The sequence below is a fragment of the Carlito syrichta genome, unplaced genomic scaffold (genome assembly GCF_000164805.1).
Source record: "Carlito syrichta isolate Samal-C Ts95f unplaced genomic scaffold, Tarsius_syrichta-2.0.1 Scaffold303180, whole genome shotgun sequence".
Taxonomy (NCBI): domain Eukaryota; kingdom Metazoa; phylum Chordata; class Mammalia; order Primates; family Tarsiidae; genus Carlito; species Carlito syrichta.
Window position 1 is genome coordinate 183,909 of NW_007247276.1, and position 20,054 is coordinate 203,962.

The following is a 20,054-nucleotide window of genomic DNA, read 5'->3' on the forward strand; positions in this document are numbered from 1 at the left end:
CACTCACCTCAGCCTCCTAAAAACAGTTTTATTGATAATTATAATTGATAATTATAGTAAAAACTGTACATATTTGAAGTGTAAAATTTGATACGTTTTGAAACCATTGCTGCAATCAAAATAGCGATCAGATCTGTCACTCCCCACAGATTTCCTTGTGCTCTTCTGTAACTTTTTTGTCCTCTGCGGTTTTTTTCTTCTGCCATGATTCCCACCCCTCTCAAAACTAATGACTGATGTGCTTTCTGTTCTGCAGATCGGTTTGCGTTTTCTAGGGTTTTATATTAATTGAATCATACAATTTAAAGTTCTGTTTTTTCTAGTTTCTCTCACTCACCATAATTATTTTGAGATTCATCCATGTTATTGTGAATCAGTAATTCATTCTGAGTAGTAGTCAGATGGATTTCCCACAGTTGACATATCAGCTCATCTACTGATGGACATTTGAGTTGTTTCCAATTTGGGGCTATAACAAACAAACTGCTATGAACATCTATGTAAAATTCTTTTATATTCTTTGTGTTATATTTCCTTCTCTCATGGGTAAATAAAAGGGTAGAATGGCTAGATTATGAGATAGGAGTATGTTTAACTTTTCAAGGATGGTTTTATTTGAATAATACCATTTTATATTCCTTCTAGTAGTATATGAGAATTTCTGTTCCTCTCTATCTGTGCCAGCTTATGATAGGGTATGCTTTTTTTAACTTTAATCATTCAATAGATGTGTAATGGTATCTCATTTTAGTTTTAACTTGCATTTCTCTAATGAACATCTTTTATTTCCTTTCTGTAGGTGTTGTATTTAGTAAAGTGTTCAGACTTTTTGCCCATTTATAAAATTGGGTTCTTTGATTTCTTACTGTTAAGAAGTTCATCTTTTGCATCTTGATACATATTTTTCCCAGTACAATTCGTTGAGATTATCTCTCCTATACCACATATTCTTTGCACCTGTGTCAAAAATCAAATGTCCACATTTGTGGGTTTATTTCTAAATTCTCTATGCTGTTCCTTGATCTGTTTGTATATCTTTATGATGTCAATATAGCATTATTTTGATTACTCAGTTTACAGTAATTTTTGAAATTGCGTAGTGTGAGATTTCCAATGTAGTTATTTTTCAAAGTTGCTTTTGCTATTGTAGACCTTTGTATTGCCATGTAAATTTTAGGTTCACCTTGTTGGTTTATACAAAAATATCTGCTGGAATGATATTGACTCTATGGATCTATTTGGGAAGGGCTGTCAGTTATCAATATTGAATCTTTCAAACGGTGAACAAGATATACTTCTCCATTTGTTTAAGTATTTTTTTAATCAATATTTTTTTTATTATGATATTGTGGGGTACAGTTAAGGGTTAGGTATACAAATATGCCCCGTTCAGGCACCCTTGTTGATAAGAGGTGTCTCCCCATCCCCAGACAGATATTTACTACCATTAATCCCATCTTCCTTCCCCTCCCCCCCATAGTTTCCCACCACTGTCAGTCATTTTCTTATAGTATTACGTTGGATGTTCAAGGTCCACTATCTGAGTGAGAACATGTGATACTCAGATCTTTGTTTCTGTGAGAGATCACTCAGTATTATAGACTCTAGTTCCATCCAGTTTGCTGCAAAATTCATGATTTTGTTCTTTTTTATGGCCGCGTAGTATTCCATCGTGTATATGTACCACATTTTTTAAATCTAGTCCTCTTTTGATGGACAGCATGGTTGCTTCCAGGTTCTTGCTATTGTGAACAATGCTGCGATAAACATACATGTGCAGGTATCTTTTCTATAGAGTGATTTTTAATCTCAGTGTTTTGTAATGATCAGTGTGCAGGTATTTCATATCTTTTGCCAGATTTATCCCAAAGTATCTTATATTCTTAATGCTGTTGATACTTTTATTTCATTTTCTGATTGCTGATTGCTATATAGATATGCATTTGGTTTTTCTATATTGGTCTTATATCCTGCAATCATGCAAAACTCATTCTAGTAGATTCCATTGGATTTTCTATGTAGACCTGCAGTCCTTAACTTTTTTTGCATCAGGAACCGGTTCTGTGGAAGACAATTTTTTGGGGGGGAGTTTGGAAGGATCATCAGGCATTAAGGGGTTCGTGGCCTTCTGAGAATCTAATGCCACTACTGATCTGGCAGGAGGCGGAGCTCCGTTCACCCATGGCTCACCTCCTGATGTGTGTCCTATTCCTGACAGGCTACAGACTGGTCCTGGTCTGGGCCTGGCATTGGGGACCCCTGATGTAGATGACCATGTCAAAAGACAGTTTTACTTTTTTCCCCCAGTCTATATACGTTTGTTTCTTGCTTGAATTTACTGGTTAGATTTTCTAGACAGTATTGAAATGATGAAAGCATTCAGTCTTTGATCCATTTAGAATGATGTTATAGGTATCTTATAGGTGATCTTTATCATGTTGTGGAAGTTCCCCGTCTCTTTGTAATTTACTGAGAATTTTTAATTAGGAATGGATGTTAGGTTCTGTCTAATGCTTTTTCTGCATTTATCAAGACTAACATAATTTTTCTTTTTTAGTTTGTTAATATGGTGAGTTACATTTATTGATTTTTGAATGGTAAACCAAGCTTGCATTCCTGAATAAACCCCACTTAGTTGCAATGTTTAATTTTAGTTTTGTTTAGATTTGTTAATGAGTTTTCTTATAATGTCTTTATCTGGTTTTGTTATGGGAGTAATAGGAAGTGCTTCTTCCATTGTGGTTTTCTAAAAGAGTTAGTATTGAATCGATAATATTTCTTTCTTAAATATTTGGTAGAATTTACCATTGATGCTGAGTCTTGAATTTTGTTTATGGGAAGGATTTGAATTGCAGTTTTAATTTCTTTAATAAATATAGACTCTTCAAGGTCCCATTTCCTTTCAGTGAACTTTGACAGTTTATGTCTTTCAAGGAATGTGTCCATCTTATCCAAGTGGTTAAAATTGTTGTCGTACTCATAATATCACCTCATTGATGTTCTTCTGTGCTGGTTTTAGCATCTGTGATTGAGTGATGGATTCCTTTGGTTGGTTAATGTTTCTGCGTTACATCTCATATTTTTTTGCCTGTCTCTGATTGGACGTCAGGCATTGTGATTTTATTTTGTGTGTGCTGGATATTTCGGTGGTCCTATAAATAGTCCTGAACTGTATTATGGAATGCAGTTAAGTTACTTGGAAACAGTTTGATCTGTTCATGTCTTGTTTTGTGCTTTGTTTTGTGGGTTTGGAGTGGTGCTGAATCTTGAGCTTATTACTCCCTGCTACTAAGGCAATACCTTCATAGGATTACTACAGGACTACCTGAGGACTGCTTTCCTGAGTGTTATACCCAGAACGCTGTGATTTTTGACTTTCTTTGGTCTTGCTTGTCAGACAAGGCAGTAGTTGCCTCACATGCATGTCCTTACTGGTGCTCTTGAATTCTTTCTCTGCGCCGTTCTCTCCACTCTGGTACTCTGTCACATGAGTTCTAGCTGTCTTATTCTACATGACTCTCACTCAGCTCTTTTTCTCAAATCGGAGTTGGCCAGACTCTTTCTGGCCTGTGACCTGGAAATTTTCACAAGGCAGTTAGCTGGGTCAGAAGGGAAACATCTCAGTTGTCTCCCAGCTCTCAAGGATGATGGCCTTCAGTGCTAGATGCCAGTGTTTGTCTGGGTTTTTTTGGAGGGGATTTCAGGTGAAATCAAATCAACTTCAGCTTAATTCATCTTGGTTGGAAACAGACGTCTGGCTTTTATTTTTTTAAATTAGTGCTCTGATATAAAACAGTGTGATAGTATTAGGAATAATAATTTGAGATGATTATTCATGTCGAGATACTCATTACCTATATTTCTGGATACTTTTGATTTATAACTTTTTATCATTTCCACTTGAATATGTTTATGTATATGTATGTACAAAGTCTGGACGATTATTCAAAAAATGCTAAATTGTCTTGGGGAATGGCATGATTTGGGGTGACTAATTTTATATATTTTTTATTTTGAACATTTATAATAAATTGAAAACAGAAAACCCCACTTCAGACCAGTGTTAAGAATGTAAAAGTGTTAGTTCGATACTTGAAGCCTGATGTGATAGTATATTGGAATAAAATACATATCTTTAAATCATCAAATCCTTGCCTCTCAAATTAATATGGAAATATTTCTGATGCATCATTCAGGTTATTGGAGCCAGATGCATAAATCTGTTTTGTCTTTTATAATAAAAAAGTCTATCCTAAGGAAGAAATGCAGTATGACTTGGAATTCTGTGGTAGCTAGTGAATGCATGTGCAGTAGAATTGGATAATTACAAAGGAAGGTGTTGGAATTGCTGCTCACAAGTCAAGCGTTAATTAAGCATAACAGTTGATTTGCCTCTTGACAGTAGGATTTTAATTCTTACTCTTTACAGAAAAGCACCGTTTACCGTATGTATGTCATGCATCACTCACAAAAAGATTTTAAACATACTTAATTTTTGGAAATGGGAAAACTTGCCAAATGCCCAAACAAAGCAAAACACAAACAAGTAGTAATAGTGATAACAACATCAACAACCACAACCTCCAGATTTAAATTCTTCTTTCTAAAATATGGAATTAGCCGGGCTCGGTGGCTCAGCCTATAATCCCGTGCCTTTGGGAGGCTGAGGTGAGTGGATTGCCTGCGCCCGCGGGTTCGAGACCCGCCTGGGCAGCGAGACCTCATCTCTACAATAAATCAAAAAATCAGCTGGGCGTGGTAGCGCGCGCCTGTAATTCCGGCTACCCGGAAGGCTGAGGCGGAAGGATCGCCGGAGCCCAGCAGGCGAGGCTGCGGTGGCCGGGAGCGGCCACTGCACTCCAGTCTGGGTGACAGAGTGAGACTCCAACTCAAAAAAAAAATAAATAAATAAAATAAAATAAAATATGGAATTAGGTGAGGTAGTCTGCATGCTTTTTAAAGTCTACCATTATTATATTTACAACTGAACAAATTGCATGTTAAGCTTCAATATTCATATCTATTTGACTGAATTTTTGATGCATTGTTAATGTCTTTTTAAACTATTTCTAGTTGTTGTCATTCTAAGTGGTATTACTAGAACAAGTCTATTTCATCCTATTTAAGTGATGATTTTCTTCTTTTATCCCTTTATCTGTGTGTACCTATGATAGCCTTTATCCGTATGTGTCTGTGACCCTAATTCATGGCTATACAAAAGAAAGGGGCAAGAAAACTTGTCATTTAATTTAAGTTGCCTGTTATTTGACCTCTGTGATGAAAGCTACATAATCCAGTAGGAATGTGTCTTGGAGAAAGGAAAACCAAATATTTAAAATGTGAGGCCATAACTAGAAAAAGAACTCCAAGTTACTTAGAAAAATTAGTTTAGTTTTGGGGGTGGATGTGTGTGTTTGTGTGTGTATGCAGTTAGAAGAAGGTATTGGGCTTGTTGCCTACAGATTAAGCAATAGTTACATGCTTTATTTGCATTATTTTGGGAATGCCAAGAGAAGGGCCATTATAACACTGCATAATCACAGATTTAGTATAGTAACATTACGATGCTGCTTTTTAAGGATAATCATTTACTATCAAAACTTAAAATTGCTCAAAGGCAGGACTGTTTATAAAATGTCAATGATAAATGTCATGGAGACCTGGAAGTATGTAGCATTTAGTACTCATACAAAGTCTTAGGTACTTAGTAAAGATGATTGATATGTAGAATATCAAAATAATAAATCAGGCTACTATTTGAAGTTTCAGTTAGTATGCTATATATATGAAATTTCTAAATGCTGGTGCAAAATGATGCATATTCTCCCTGACATTATAGTCTTCTAAAGACTTGCTAAAATTCTGACTATATTATTAGCATTTGCTACTCAAAAATGTTGAACTTCTGGCCTTGGTAACTAATATTTCGGATGGCATTTATAAGTTAATATTATTCATCTTAAGTGGTAGTCCATGTTAGTTTACTTTTCTAGCCTATATAGAGTAACAGTAGAGTTTAAAATTTTTGAAGTCATAAATCTGTATAGGAGTAATGGATGTGAAACTTTTACTGTGGTTTCATTTGAAGCCATTTTCTGCTTGCTTCCATGTTCTCCAAGTTGCAAGAACAAAAATTGCACATGAAGAATTAGAAAGATTATCTTATCTGAAAGATGATCTTTACACTTTTCTATCCTAAAATGTTGAAATACAGTTTTTGAATACATTATAAAATAGTAAAGTTAACAGTTAAAAAGAAAACAAACAACTTGACTTTGCTAAAGAAACTGAATATTTTCTCAGTCATTCCTTTAAGCGAAAAACAGGAAGCCAGAATTGGAAAGAAGCTTGAAATCTTGAGTAATTCCTTTGATTTTCTTTCATTCTACTTTGGATAAATGCCTACTTACCTCTAAACTGATAGGAATTCAGTATTAGTGAAAAGTAGTTTGGGCAAAACATTGCCATTCCACCCCATTATGCCTAAAAATGTTTTGTTTGAAATAGCTAAATACAATATTTTATTTATTTATATAAATGTAAAACAGCACTGTTTTTAATACAGTTTCTATTTTTAAAATATTTTGTTAAAGTCGCAAAATGAGCTAGCCGATGTTCAAATTTTGGAAATTAAATGTTTGCTGTTGGGCCCACCTGTAATCCCCACACTTTGGGAGCCAGAGGCGAGAGGATTGCCTGAGCTCAGGGGCTCGAGACTAGCCTGGGCAACTTGGCAAGACCTCGTCTCTACAGTAAATCAAGAAATTAGCTGGATGTGGTGGTGCATACCTGTGGTTCCAGCATCTTGGAAGGCTGAGGTGAAAGGATCAGCTGAGCCCAGCAGGTCAAGGCTGCAGTGACTGTGAGCAAGCCACTGCACTCCAGCTTAGGCGACAGAGTAAGAGTCCGACTCAAAAAAAAAAACAATAAACATTTGCTGTTTTTCTTCTGTACCTCAGGCTGCACTTTCTAGTAAACCAGAGATCAAAAGAATGATTTTGAAATCTATAAATAAGTTATTCCGTTGATACTATGTGAACTTTTGAATATATTATATATCTTATCATAAAGGTATAGTAATGTCATGAAATGGCATTGCTACTTTAAAACTTAGAATAATTACTTGCATATTAGTGCAGAGTTTTAAAAGTTCTGTATAGTTTGCAAAATAATCACCTACTATTGATTTACAACTATAAACACTTATTTGAAAATATCCATGCCTGTAATATTTTCTGAACTATTGATCTAATTACACGTTTATGAAGTACTTCAGATGTGTAAAACTTTAAGTGGGTTACGTTAACTAAAGACATTTCTATTTGCATAATTAAACTAATTCGTCAAAGGAGGGTTCTTAAGAGTGAAATTTTTTCCAAGTAAAAATTTATAAAATTAAAATTCAGGGTTACAGTCATAATTGTACTCTTTAATTTATGATTAATAAAATTTCTCTTTCAGACGGCAAATGGCTACATCTTATTTTTTCATATTACATCTGCAAGAGGGGACAAGTACCTTTATGAACCAGTGTATCCCAAGTAAGTTTGTTGCCATTCATTCTTTTAATATTTGATTTACATACTTCACATTCAGAAAACATTATGGTTTGGGGCTGTCTGAAGTAATTAAAATAAAATTAAGCTGCCATTTCCAAATAGTGTTTTCAGAATTACCAGGTCTTTGGTATTCTGTAATTAAATAAGTCTGGGGATCTTGGTGATAGACTTTATCCCTTCTTGGACATCTAGAATTACCATTAATATATTCCAGGTGTAATGTTCTCTAGTTCTTATTAAAGAAGAGGTAAGAGATGAGGGGAGGAGGTGAAATGTTGCCTATGGTTTTGTATATGTATAGAAAAAAACCCTAGACAGTTAACTATCTCTTGCTTGGAATTTGGGAGAAGCATGGACTCTTTGAAGTACTTAATTATGTGTATTTTGCATTGTTTTTTCCTTACAGCAGTTCTTAACCTTTGAAATAAAAGAACATAAAATTTTCAAGCATGATTTTTTTTTTAAAGAAAGATTAAGCCATAAAATTGGATTAAAAAATATAAAAGAGCATCACATTTTTAGTCGGTGGAAGGTATTCAGAGTTTAATATGTATATAAAAAATTAAAGGGAAAAGCAGATATCATTATATGAAAGTCTAAATTTTTGATAATTAATAGAAAAAAGAAAAGCATTTAAAAAACAAGTAACTGGGAAGTACCTGTGGCAAACAGGGGCAAGTCTTACTATTTTTATATAAAGGATCATATAAATTGCTAATAAACACACAAAGATTCCACTGGTTAAATTGGCAAAAATCTCAAGAGGAAATATAGCAACCACCAAACCCAAGAGAAACAGTTTAGGCCCAGTAGTGACTCTAACAAAATAGAACATTAAATACAAGAATTTTTTTCAATCCACACACTTAATATATTAAAATAGGTTTTAAAAAATCTTTACTTAGTACTCATGGAAGCTTCATAAAACTTGTGTTGCATACTTCTGATAAATTAAGGCATAATAACAGAAAGTTAATTAGTAAGTTAACTGTGGTGCATCCTTCTTTTAGAGTGATATGCAGTTCCTAAATATAATGTCTCAGAGAAATTTACAAACTTCAGAATTTGACGGCCAGGCGCAGTGGCTCATGCCTATAATCCCAGCACTTTGGGAGGCTGAGATGAGGGGATTGCCTGAGCCCACAGGTTTGAGACCAGCCTGGGCAACTTGTCAAGACCTCATCTCTACAATAAATCAACAAAAATTAGCTGGGTGTGACAGTGCATGCCTGTAATTCCAACCACTTGGGAGGTTGAGGAAGGATTACCTGAACCCAGCAAGTTGAGGCTGTGATGGCTGTGACCATGCCGTTGTACTCCAACCTGGGCAACAGAGAGACAGACTCAATAAAAAGAACCTGACCATATTATAATACCACGTGAAGAAAGAAGTCACACAAAATTATGTATATAATATGACCACAGCTATTTACAACAAAATGACAGAAATCATTAAAGAAAAAATCCAGAGCAATGTAATACAAATTTTTGTAGTAAATGTTCCTGAGTGGTAAGACTGTAGTTAAAATTGTTCGTTTAAGTAAGGTTTGCTAACATTCTTGAGAACAGATATTGGGAAAGGCTGACCTAGGTCATCCAGGTGTCCCAGCTCCCTGTCAGGAACTAGGCTGCACTGGAGGAGTAAGCAGCAGGTGAGCCAGCGAAGCTTTATCCGTATTTGCAGCTGTTTCTGTCACCTGCATTACCACCTGAGCTATGCTTCCTGTCGGATTAGCAGTGACACTAGGTTCTCATAGGTGCGTCGACCCTGTTGGAAGCTGCGCATGTGAGGGATCTAGGCTGTGCACTCCTCATAAGGCTCTTATGCCACTGCTGACCTGCACAACAAACGTCCTGTGCTTGACTCATCTGTAACCGTCCCCCAGCCCTGTCTGTGGAAAAACTGTCTTCCACAAAGCCAGTCCCTGATGCCAAAAGGGTTTGGGATCGCTGATTATAGGTCAGTTAGATTCCAAGGAACTGTCTAGATTTTCTTGATGCTGTCGCCACTTGTTTTTGTAACAAATACAGTGTTAGTTGAGGTATTTGGGTTTTAAGCTGTAGAAATTTTTCTGATAATGAGATTTAATATGGTTATTTTTCAATAAATTTTGAATGCAAAATTCTTTTGGCATAAATGGACTGCAAAATGATATGGACATTGTGATGTGTTTAGAAATTTTAAATTGCTTTGTGGGTAACGTAAAGCTTATTTTCTTCATCTTAAGTAATAATTTTGTGATTCTTTTGAAGAACTGTTGCAATGACTAAAATTTGATTTACTTGTGCATTTTAAACTACTGGATCTAACCTTTTTAAGCCTTAATTTGGACATGTTCTATAAATAAAAAGCAATAATCAGAAACAATTGAATTAACTTGATTAATTTATACTACTGTGGGCAGGGTGGAGAAATAACTTATCTTGAAACTGTGAAAACCCTATTTTCTTATTTCAGCTCACTAACGTGATTACATATGTTTATAGTATTTTAGAATAGTATCTTGAGAGCTAACTTTTTGTGTTCCAGAGAAGTTTTCAAAATGTTCTCTTACCTTGTAATTCTAAGACTGCAGGGGATTACCAGTTAAACTAAGTAGTCTTGACAGTGCATAAACTTTGCCGTGTTTGAGAACTAAATATACTTCTTACTAGCTTGTTGTTAATGAATTAGTGCCAGCTGGAAAGGAAGACGAGAATAGCTGACTGAGGTAGCAATTTCTAACTTCAATACTACTTATTCCTTCAGAAATCCAACTTCCTTGCAGGATAAGCTTCCATTAAGGGATAGAAGCATATACTAAATCACATCAAATTTAAAGGAGAAAAGAGATCTTGAACTAATTACAGGCTCATGAAAGTTTCTCTGAGCACATTTCTTTTTGTTAATGCATTCTGAGTGTTAGTTTTCTAAGAAGAGAGACAGGAAAAATTTCCCCTTATTTCTAACAATATACCTTGTTCTATGTTCAGTTCCTAAAGTTGACAAAGTATATTAGTGACCTTTTTTATTTCCTTGGAACCTCTCAAAACATCCCATGTCTACTTTGATTTCAGTATGAATATGTACTGCAAATGTACATGTGTGACCTTTAGTTATTGAACTTTGTATATTACATGCTTTCATTAGTTTACACTATAATTGCATGAGTGCTTATTGGTAGTAATACTATTTTCTAAGTTATGGGCCATGAAAATAACTCCCTGTTGGTCCAAATATGGCACCTAAATTCAAAGAGTGATATAATTGTTCAAAGATCTGCCCAATTCAGAGAGCTCTGCACATAGTTTTTATCAGATTGAAAGCTATCTGAATGTAAACAATAGTGAAGACAAAAAAACGGTTTTTATGGTATTTGTTTTTAAGAGATATAGTAATAAGGTTACTACCTCTTTCAAAAATCTCTTCTGAAAATTAGTTTCATCCATCTGTTTAAAAGCGTTGAGTTTTGTCAGGCTCCAGACACTAAATGCTGATGCTAAAAAGGCACAGTGAAAAAAACAAAAACACCCAAAGGCCCTAAATAAAAGAAATTATAAGGTAGATGATACATCCTGTAGAAAAAGTAAACCAGGGCAAGGGTATAGAGGGTGGGTACATGGCCTGAAATAAGAGTGGTCAGTGTCTTTACATTCAAAAGAGGGTGACATTTGCAAGTGTCTCCAGATGGATGAGGCAGCAAAGTCTATACCCCCAGGAGAAGATCCTTCGGTTCCGTGAAGGTTAGCAGTTTGAAAAGTTCATAAGGTGATACTGTGAACAGATTTTAGGTCCTATCTAATAATTTATAGCTAGCAAGAAAGGGTGGATTTTTTGATGAACTATAAATATGAAAATGCACTCTGATTCTTAGTAACTTAATCCTGGGGAAGTCGAAGAACCCGTTTCCTTTTTTTGTAAATGACGGTACCATGAACTTGAGTTTATTTACTCTTCCTGCTTATTAATAGCCATAGCCAGTCTATATCAAGTCCAGTATATTCTACCTTATAAGTCATTTATTTTGCCTCCTTCTAATTCCCAACAACACTATTTATTTTGGATTGTCACTTTTCTCCTGGGTTGTTATAATGTCTCCTTAATCTGTCTTACAGTTTGCCCCTAAATGATTTTTTTTTTCAAACATAAAATTTACTCCTCATTTTTCTGCGTAAAGTTTGTAAGTGGCTTTTCAGATTGGTCATGTTGCTTTCTTTTTCTTTCTTTCTTTTTTTAGCTTCATTTTACTCCTCTGCTAAATGGAATTAACACCATCTACTTCATAAAGTCATTGGGTTTAAATCTGTACCCTAAGTTATTGCACCATACCTAAAGCAATGCCTTAGTGTTCCCTAGGATTTTGTTCTGAGTTGTGCTCTGCATGTTCTTTCTGGCTTTAATTGTTCAGTATGTGTGAGTGTGGTCCAAATCTTATTTTTTAATCTAGTTTGACTTTCTTGAGCTTCAGGCCCATCTTTCCAGGACAGATCTGTTTAGATGTTCCTAGAGGCAGCCTTAAATTCATCATATCTAACCCTCTCTCATTGCTCCCCATCAAGCCAGATATGCTATTGCTTTGCTAAACTTGATTGCGGTTACGTCATCTTTTATACAGTTGTATGTGGTAGAAAACCTTGGATACTTTGTTTCTTCACTCCCATATTTGCTCAGTGATCAAGTTTTATTGTTGATTGGTTTTTCAGTGTGTCTAGAATTATTTTATCTCTGTTTTATTTTCACTATTCTTTCTAGGGGCCTTCGGGTCCTCCCCCTTGTCTGTTAAAAAAGTTTATTTACAAACTCATTTCCCCTAGTCTCTTTCTCCTACAAACTGAAACTTATTTTTTGCATTAATACCAGATTTAGTTTTCAAAACATAGACCTGGTTATGTGATTCTTGTCTTATAAATTTTCATTTCTGTCCAATTTCCATAAAATAAAATCTAAGCTCTCTGGCCTGGCATTTTTCATATCTCAAGCACATTGAGCTCATAGCTACTATTTAATTTATGTCTCTGTTCCTTTGTTATTTACTCAGTGTGCCTCCTCCACTGTCTCTTCTTTGGCTTTACAAGATCAGACATTTCTTCTAATCATACAAAGCTTACGCCCTCAACTTTCCTGTCTTCCCTTGTGCCCAAGAAGTAACTGATTCCTCATATGCATCCCCATTGTACCTTCAAAAATTTGCACTGGTAATCCATGAATATCTTATTTTAAAAAAATCAAACAATGAGAAGTATATAAAGATAAAAAAATGTGAGCTTTGTCTTCTTTCTTTGAGTCTAATCTCCTTTCACTCTGCAGTTGTCCTATATCTCTGGGTAAATAAATACCTAGGAGTAGAATTGCTGGGTCATATCACATGTCTAGTAATTTTAGATTGGATGCTGGACATTGAATTACATTATTGATTATCTGATATTTGTATTTTTCCTTTAAAGAATGTTGAGGTTTGTTTTAGATGGCAGTTAAACTACTTGATCCTTTTGAGACCTGTTTTTATGTTTTGGGCGGGGGGTGTGTGTGTGTGTGTGTGTGTGTGTGTGTGTTTAGGGTGAATTTAACCTTTAGGCTAGCTTAGCCCTTCTGAGGTCTCTACTGATTGTCCTGGGTCTTGTGTCTTTTTTTTTTTTTGAGAGATCGAGAGAGAGCGAGAGAGAGAGGCATTGTCACCCAGGCTGCAGTGGCAGTAGTGTGACCATAGCTCACTATAACCCCTAACGCCTGGGCTCAAGGGATCCTCCCACCTCAGCCTCCTGAGTAACTGGGACTACAGGCATACACCACCATGTCCAGCTTGTCCTATGTCTTTAACAAGGTCGTCCCACTCTGACAAATCAGAACTGGAATGTCTCCCAGTCCTACATGAGCTGGGTAGCCAAAATCCCTGTCAACTATTCTTTGCTTGGATTGCAGGATGTCACCAGGTGTTTGCATAGCTTAGTATTCAGTAAGACTCAAGGGAACCTTTGTAGGCTTCTAGAGTCTAGAGCTCTTTGTAACTCCCATGTCACAGCTGGTTGCTCTGCACCACAAATACTGCTTCTGCTTCCCTGAACTTTTTCTCCTTGATTTAGCAAGACTCTCACACTATAGGTTTTCCAATCCTGCATGGTAACTTCTGCCAGAAAGCCTTGTTTGTTTCCCTCTACTCATAATAGGCCTGTGCTGCCTGCTATCTAATGTGTGAGTATGGTCATTTCATATATTTCATCCGGTCTTCTTGTTTCTGTAGGACTAGTTTGGTATACATTACTCTTTTAGTAGAAAAATAAAATGACCACCTGTGTGTCCAGTTAGGTTGAACAGTTTTCAGTCTTTTTCCACTAATGTATATTTAAGCACATCCAAATCATTATTTCATTTCATCTAGAAATACTTTCATTATTATGGGCATTCCAGTAAACAATTATATTGTCTGCAAATGAAATGTGAGATATGGAGTTTGGGGAAGTAAATCATTCTGAGCCTTTCCAGAACTAAGGTGTGAGAACCCAAGTCTCAGTCTCAAGTGTGTGTGTGACTGCTAGAACTCCCTAGATCAAGCCTAGGACATTTATGGATTTTCTTGAATCGTCTGAAATGGGATTCATCATCATTGTCATCATCAAACCCTTATTGTCAAGTAAACTAATGTCTTGAAAAGCTGTTACAGGTATTGTAGGGAGAAGTGCTCATTTGTCAGCAAAGTTTTATAGATGAGGAGACATGACCTCTGTACTTGGGGGAAAAAAGCTAGGCTTTAGGTAAGTTATGTTGCAAGAAAAAACATTGTATAATTAACTGCATTATTGAAGTTTGTGTTCTTCCATACCCCATACCCCAAATCAGTTAGTTTATTTGCCACATTATTATTTTCTTTAGCTAGCACTTAAAGTATTTTGAATCTCCTGCACAAAAGAATTTGCTCAAATAAATGCCATTGAATTTAGTTGTATAGTGGATTTTCTGTGTCATCTGATCTAGCCCTCCAAAGTACACTTGGCACACTTTAAATTTAGACAGTCTTCTTATTTTTCTTTCAAGACTTCTCTGTAATGTGTGTGATATATTTGAGGGTACTATGGTTTGATTTTTGGTTTTTATCAATTTATGGGCAATTACTCCCTCCACAAGACCATGGGATGTTTGACTAGTAGTTGATCGACGCCATAGAAGCATTTCATTTTTCATTGCGCTTTAGCGGCCAGTTATTGACACGAATGCCTTGTCATTCATTAGAATAGAAAGCTGGGAAACTGTACTTTTAATTGCAGAAGTTATTAACACATATAGAAATACATTAGGAAAACAAAGCTCTCAAATTGGCTTGGTTTCATTTTTCTTACTTTCATAATATTTTTCTTGGGCTCCATATTACTACCTCAAATAACTATCCAGTAGTTTTAGAGTTCTGAAGAAGAATATGGCATTTGGAATCAGAGAGGCCTGGGTTCCAGTTCAGAGTCGGCTTTTTACTATGACTTTGGAAAGCTACTTTGTATTTTCTGTGCTGAGCCTCTGTAAAATGAGAGGAATTGTTATTAGATTCTTAATAAGTTGCAGCTGGTATTATTACTTGGGTTGCCTTTTTTTTTTTTTTTTTTTTTTTTTAGTGAGAAAGCAGGATTTATTGAGAGGACAGGAAAGCTTCCACAGCAGGAGGGGATCTGAAGGTGTTACCCTTAGGTTGCCTTTTGAATTGTTATGCATAATCTGCCTGCATTGGATAGTTAAGACCATTTATATGTGTTTAGAAAAGAAGGAAATTCTGGTTCATTAAGGCTTTAGAGTGAACTAGAATTTGAGGAATAATAAAACCTTCAGAAGTTGCCACAAAAGTACAGGTGCTCTTGTTTAAAAGTACGTCTCAAATTGAGTCATTTATCAGATATAAATAATAACAGACTCTTCTTGGAAACTTTGACAGTATTTGTTTACAGAGTACTTGGAAATTCCAAGTGTTTTCAAAGATAGTTTCTTTAATATAGTAAGAAACTTTTTTTTTTTTTGAATTGGAGTGTCACTCTGTTGCCCAGGCTGGAGTGCAGTGGCACGCTCACGGCCACTGCAGCCTCAGGTTGCTGGGCTCAGGCAATCCTTCTGCCTCAGCTGGGTCGTGTGCCACCATGCCCGGCAATCCCAGTGGATGTGAAGTGGTATCTTATTATGGTTTTGATTTGCATTTCATTAATGGCTAATGACATCAAGCATATTTTCATTTGCTTGTTGACCATTTGTGTATCTTCTCCAGATAAATCTCTATTCAGGTCTTCTCCCCATTTTTTAATTGGGTTGTTTCTTTTGCCAGAGTTATAAGAGTTCTTTACATATGCTGGGTAAAGGATCCTTATAAGATAAATAATTTTCAGATTTTTTTCTCACTCTCCGGGCTTGTCTTTTCATTTTCTTGATCGTATATTTTGGAAAAAAAATTTTTTTTATTTTGAAGAAGTCCAATTTATCTATATGTCCTTTTGTTTCTTGTGCTTCTGGGAGTATAAGAAAGAACTGCCAAACCCAAGACCATGACGATTTACCCTTATATTTTCTTCTATTTTTTTGAGAATAGTTTTTATTTAGGTTTTTGATTAATTTTTTACTTATGGTATGAGTGAAGGATCCAATCTGATTCTATCACACAAAAAAAATAGTCCCAGTACTGTATGTTTGTTTGTTTGTTTTGGGGTTTTTTTTGAGTTGGAGTCTCACTCTGTTGCCCAGACTGGAGTGCAGTGGCTGCTCCCGGCCACTGCAGTCTCGACCTGCTGGGCTCCAGCGATCCTTCCACCTCAACCTTCCAGGTAGCCGGAACTACAGGCGTGTGCTACCACGCCCGGCTGATTTTTTGATTTATTGTAGAAATGAAGTCTCGCTGCCCAGGCGGGTCTCGAACCCATGGGCTCAGGCAATCCACTCACCTTAGCCTCCCAAAGAGAATGTTCTTTCCCCCATTGAATGCTCTTGGCACTCTCATCAGTAACCAATTGACTATAGATGTATGGATTTATTATTAGACTCTTAATTCTATTTCATCGATCTCTATGTTTGCCTTTATGTTCCTACCACACTGTTTTGGTTATTATAGCTTTGCAGTTAGTTTTTCAATCAAGAATTTTGAATTCTCCAACTTTGTTCTTTTTCAAGATTGTTTTGTGTATTAGGGTTCCTTGCCTTTCCATATGAATTTTAGGATTGGGTTTTCCACTTCTGCACCCCGAAAAAGGCCATTGGGATTTGGATAGAGATTGCATTGAATCTGTAGCCATCTCTGGAGAGTATTGCCATCTTAATGCTATTAAGTCTTCCACTCAGAACACAAGATATCTTTCCATTTCTGTAGGTCTTCCTTAATTTCTTTCAGTGGACAAGTCTTAACAACTCCTTTGTTAAATGTACTCCTATTTTAGTCTTTTTGATGCGGTTGTAAGTAGAGTTGTTTTACGTGTTTCTTTTTTTAATTCATTATTGCTAATGTGGATAAATACGTAAGATTTCTGTGTTGATCATGTACCCTGCAGCTTTGCTGAATTTATCTATTCAAATAACTCTTCTGTGGATTCTTCAGGACTTTCTGTATATACTGTATTATCATGGCATCTTTGAGTAGAGATAGTTCTCGTTCTTCCTTTACTATTGGGTGGCTTTTATTTCTTTTTCTTGCCTCATTGCTTTCTAGAATTTCCAGTATGATCTTGAATATGAATCGTGAAAGCAGGCTTTTTTGGTCTTGTTCCTGATCTTAAAAGGCCTTCCGTTTTTCACCTTTGAGTAAGATGTTGGCTGTGTGCTTTTTCCTAAATATCCTTTGTCTTGTTGAGGAAGTTCTTTCCTGTTCTTCCTTTGTTCAGTGCTTTTATCATGAAAGAGTATTGAGTTTTGTCAGATGTTTCTTCATCAATTGAGATCATCCTAAAATTTATTTTCTTCATTCTGTTAATGTGGTGTATCACATTGATTTTTTTAGATGCTGAATCACCATCACATTCTTGGGATAAGATAAATCCGATTTGGTCATAGTGTATAATCCTTTTAATATACTGCTGGATCCAGTTAGCTAATACTTTATTGAGAATTTTTGGTGTATCAGGCCTTAATTTTCTTTTCTTGCAGCCTTTGTCTGGCTTTGGTATGAGGGTAATGCTGGCCTCATAGAATGAATTAGGAAGTGTTCTCTCTGCTTCTGTTTTTTTTATTTGTTTATTTTTTTAACAGTTTGAGAGCTTTGATTTGATTATTTTGTAATACTTAGTGTAAGTCATCAGTGCAGCCATCTGGTTCTGGGCTTTTCTTTATTGGGAGGTTTCTAACTACTGATAACAATTTCACAACTTGTTATATAGGTCCATTCATATGTTTTATTTCCTCTTGAGTCTGTTTGGAAATTTGTGTGTTTCTAGGATTTTGTCCATTTCACATAGATTATCTAACTTTGTTGGCATACAGTTGTTCACAGTATTCTCTTATAATCAATTCTGGTTTTCTTGTAAGATCAATAGTAATGTCCTGACTTTCATTTCTGACTTTAGAAATGAGAGTCTGCCTTCTTTTTTCGTAGGTTTTTCAATTTCTTCCTTCAGTTATATTAGTGTTTGCTTCATGTATTTTGAGGCTCTGATGTTAGATGCATATCTGTTTATCATTATGATATCTTCTTGCTATATTGCCCACTTTATTGTTATAGAAATCTTTCTTTATCTCTTGAGACAGCTTTTTTGACTTAGTCTATTTTTTTCCTGTCTGATTATTATTTGCATGGAGTATATTTCTTCATCCTTTCACGTTAGCCTGTTTGAGTCTCTGGATCTAAAGTGACTCTCTTATAAACAACTTATGACTGAATTTAGTTGTTTAATCCATTCTGACAATACTGCCTTTTAATTCATGCATTTAACCCACTTATATTTTAAGTAATTACTAATAAGGAAGAACTCCCATATTTTACTTCTATATGTCTGCATCTTTTTTTGTTTCTGGTTTCCTCCATTTGGCTTTCTTTTTTGTTTAATTGAGTTTTTGCTGTGTATCATCTTGACTCCTTTCTCATTTCCTTTTCTGTATGTGTTTTAGTTATTAGTGGTTACCTTTAGGGTTACAATTAATATGTTAACACATACAACAGCATAATTATTACCAACGTAGCTACAACAGTATACCAAAACTATACTCCTAAAAATCTCCATCCCTTCCCTTTTATGTTGTTATTGCCACAAATTGAATCTTTATACACTGTGACCATTAATATAGATATATAATTATTGTTTTATGTATCTGTCTTTTAAATCATACAGGGAAGAAGCCAGATTTATGAACCAAACATAAAATACTGCTGGTTTTTATATTTGCCTTTGTAGTTACCTAGTTACCTGTATCGGTGTTATTCCTCATATGACTTTGAGTTATTGCTGCTTGTCTATTCTTTTCAGCCTGAACGATTTACTTTAGCATTTCCTTACAGTGCAAATCTACTTCTGGCGAATTCCCCCAACTTTTTGTTTATCTGGAAATTTCTTAATTTCTCCTTTATTGTTGAGGGATAGTTTTTCCAGATGTAAAATTCTTGGTTGACTTTTTTTTTTTTTCCTTCCCCTTTTAGCTCTTGATATATGACATCTCACTGCCTTCTGGCCTTTGTGGTTTCTGGTGAAAAATTAACTGTTAATCTTACTCAGAATCCCTTGTACATGAAGAATCACTTTTCTTGCTGCTTTCAAGATTCTCTCTTTGTCTTTTGACAATTTAAATATAATGTGTCTCAGTGTGGATCTTTTTAAATCAATCCTACTTGGAGTTTGCTGAGCTTCTTGGGTGTTTAGATCCATGTCTGTCAAATTTGTAAAGTTTTCAATCATTATTTCTTCAAATATTCTTCAAATATTCTCTCTCTTCCATTATACATATGTTGGTATGCATGATTTTTGTTCCTGCAAGTTTCTTAAACTGTTTATTTTTCATCATTCTTCTTTCTTTCTACTACTCAGACTGCATAGTTAATAAAATCACTCATGTAGTCATAAACTATTTATTTGTTGAGTTTTGCTGGACAAAAGTCCAGCAACTGTCAGTTATTTGATTATATACTATGTTAGCAGGCATAGGCTAAATTCTCATGGTAGAGGATTAAAAACAGAACATGGTGTCCAAGTTTTGGCTCCTAAATTCTCTGTCAAGAAGTGACACAAATCACTTCTTCTCATATTTTGTAGACCAAAGTAAGTCATGTGGCCATATATAATTTTAAGTAGGTAAGAGACCACAGTTCTTCTGTGTGCCCAGATGTGAGAACATAATATTTACAGCCTACTCCTGCTCCTGTCCCATTGCCAGTCCATTTTATAGTGTACATTGCATTATTTCTTCATGCAGACAAAGTTTATTGTGTCGACCTCTTTAACTCTGTAATAATGTTCAGTAGCTTGGCGCCTAGAGTTAAAGCCACAAGTTCAAATGTTAACTCTTTCACTTATCAGCTCTGTGACCAAGATTAGAGTTCTCGATATTTCTAAGTTTCCATTTCCTCTCTGGAAAAATGG

General features: G+C 35.4%; 1 protein-coding gene across 1 annotated transcript in view; it reads left to right on the plus strand.

The window, feature by feature from the left end:
• Positions 1–20,054, plus strand: part of RIC1 (RIC1 homolog, RAB6A GEF complex partner 1) — a 127,526-nt gene that overhangs the window by 40,091 nt on the left and 67,381 nt on the right. Inside the window, exon 6 of the mRNA XM_021712315.1 lies at positions 7,462–7,541. Coding sequence (XP_021567990.1) covers positions 7,462–7,541 — 80 coding nt within the window. The remainder of the gene's footprint in view (positions 1–7,461; positions 7,542–20,054) is intronic.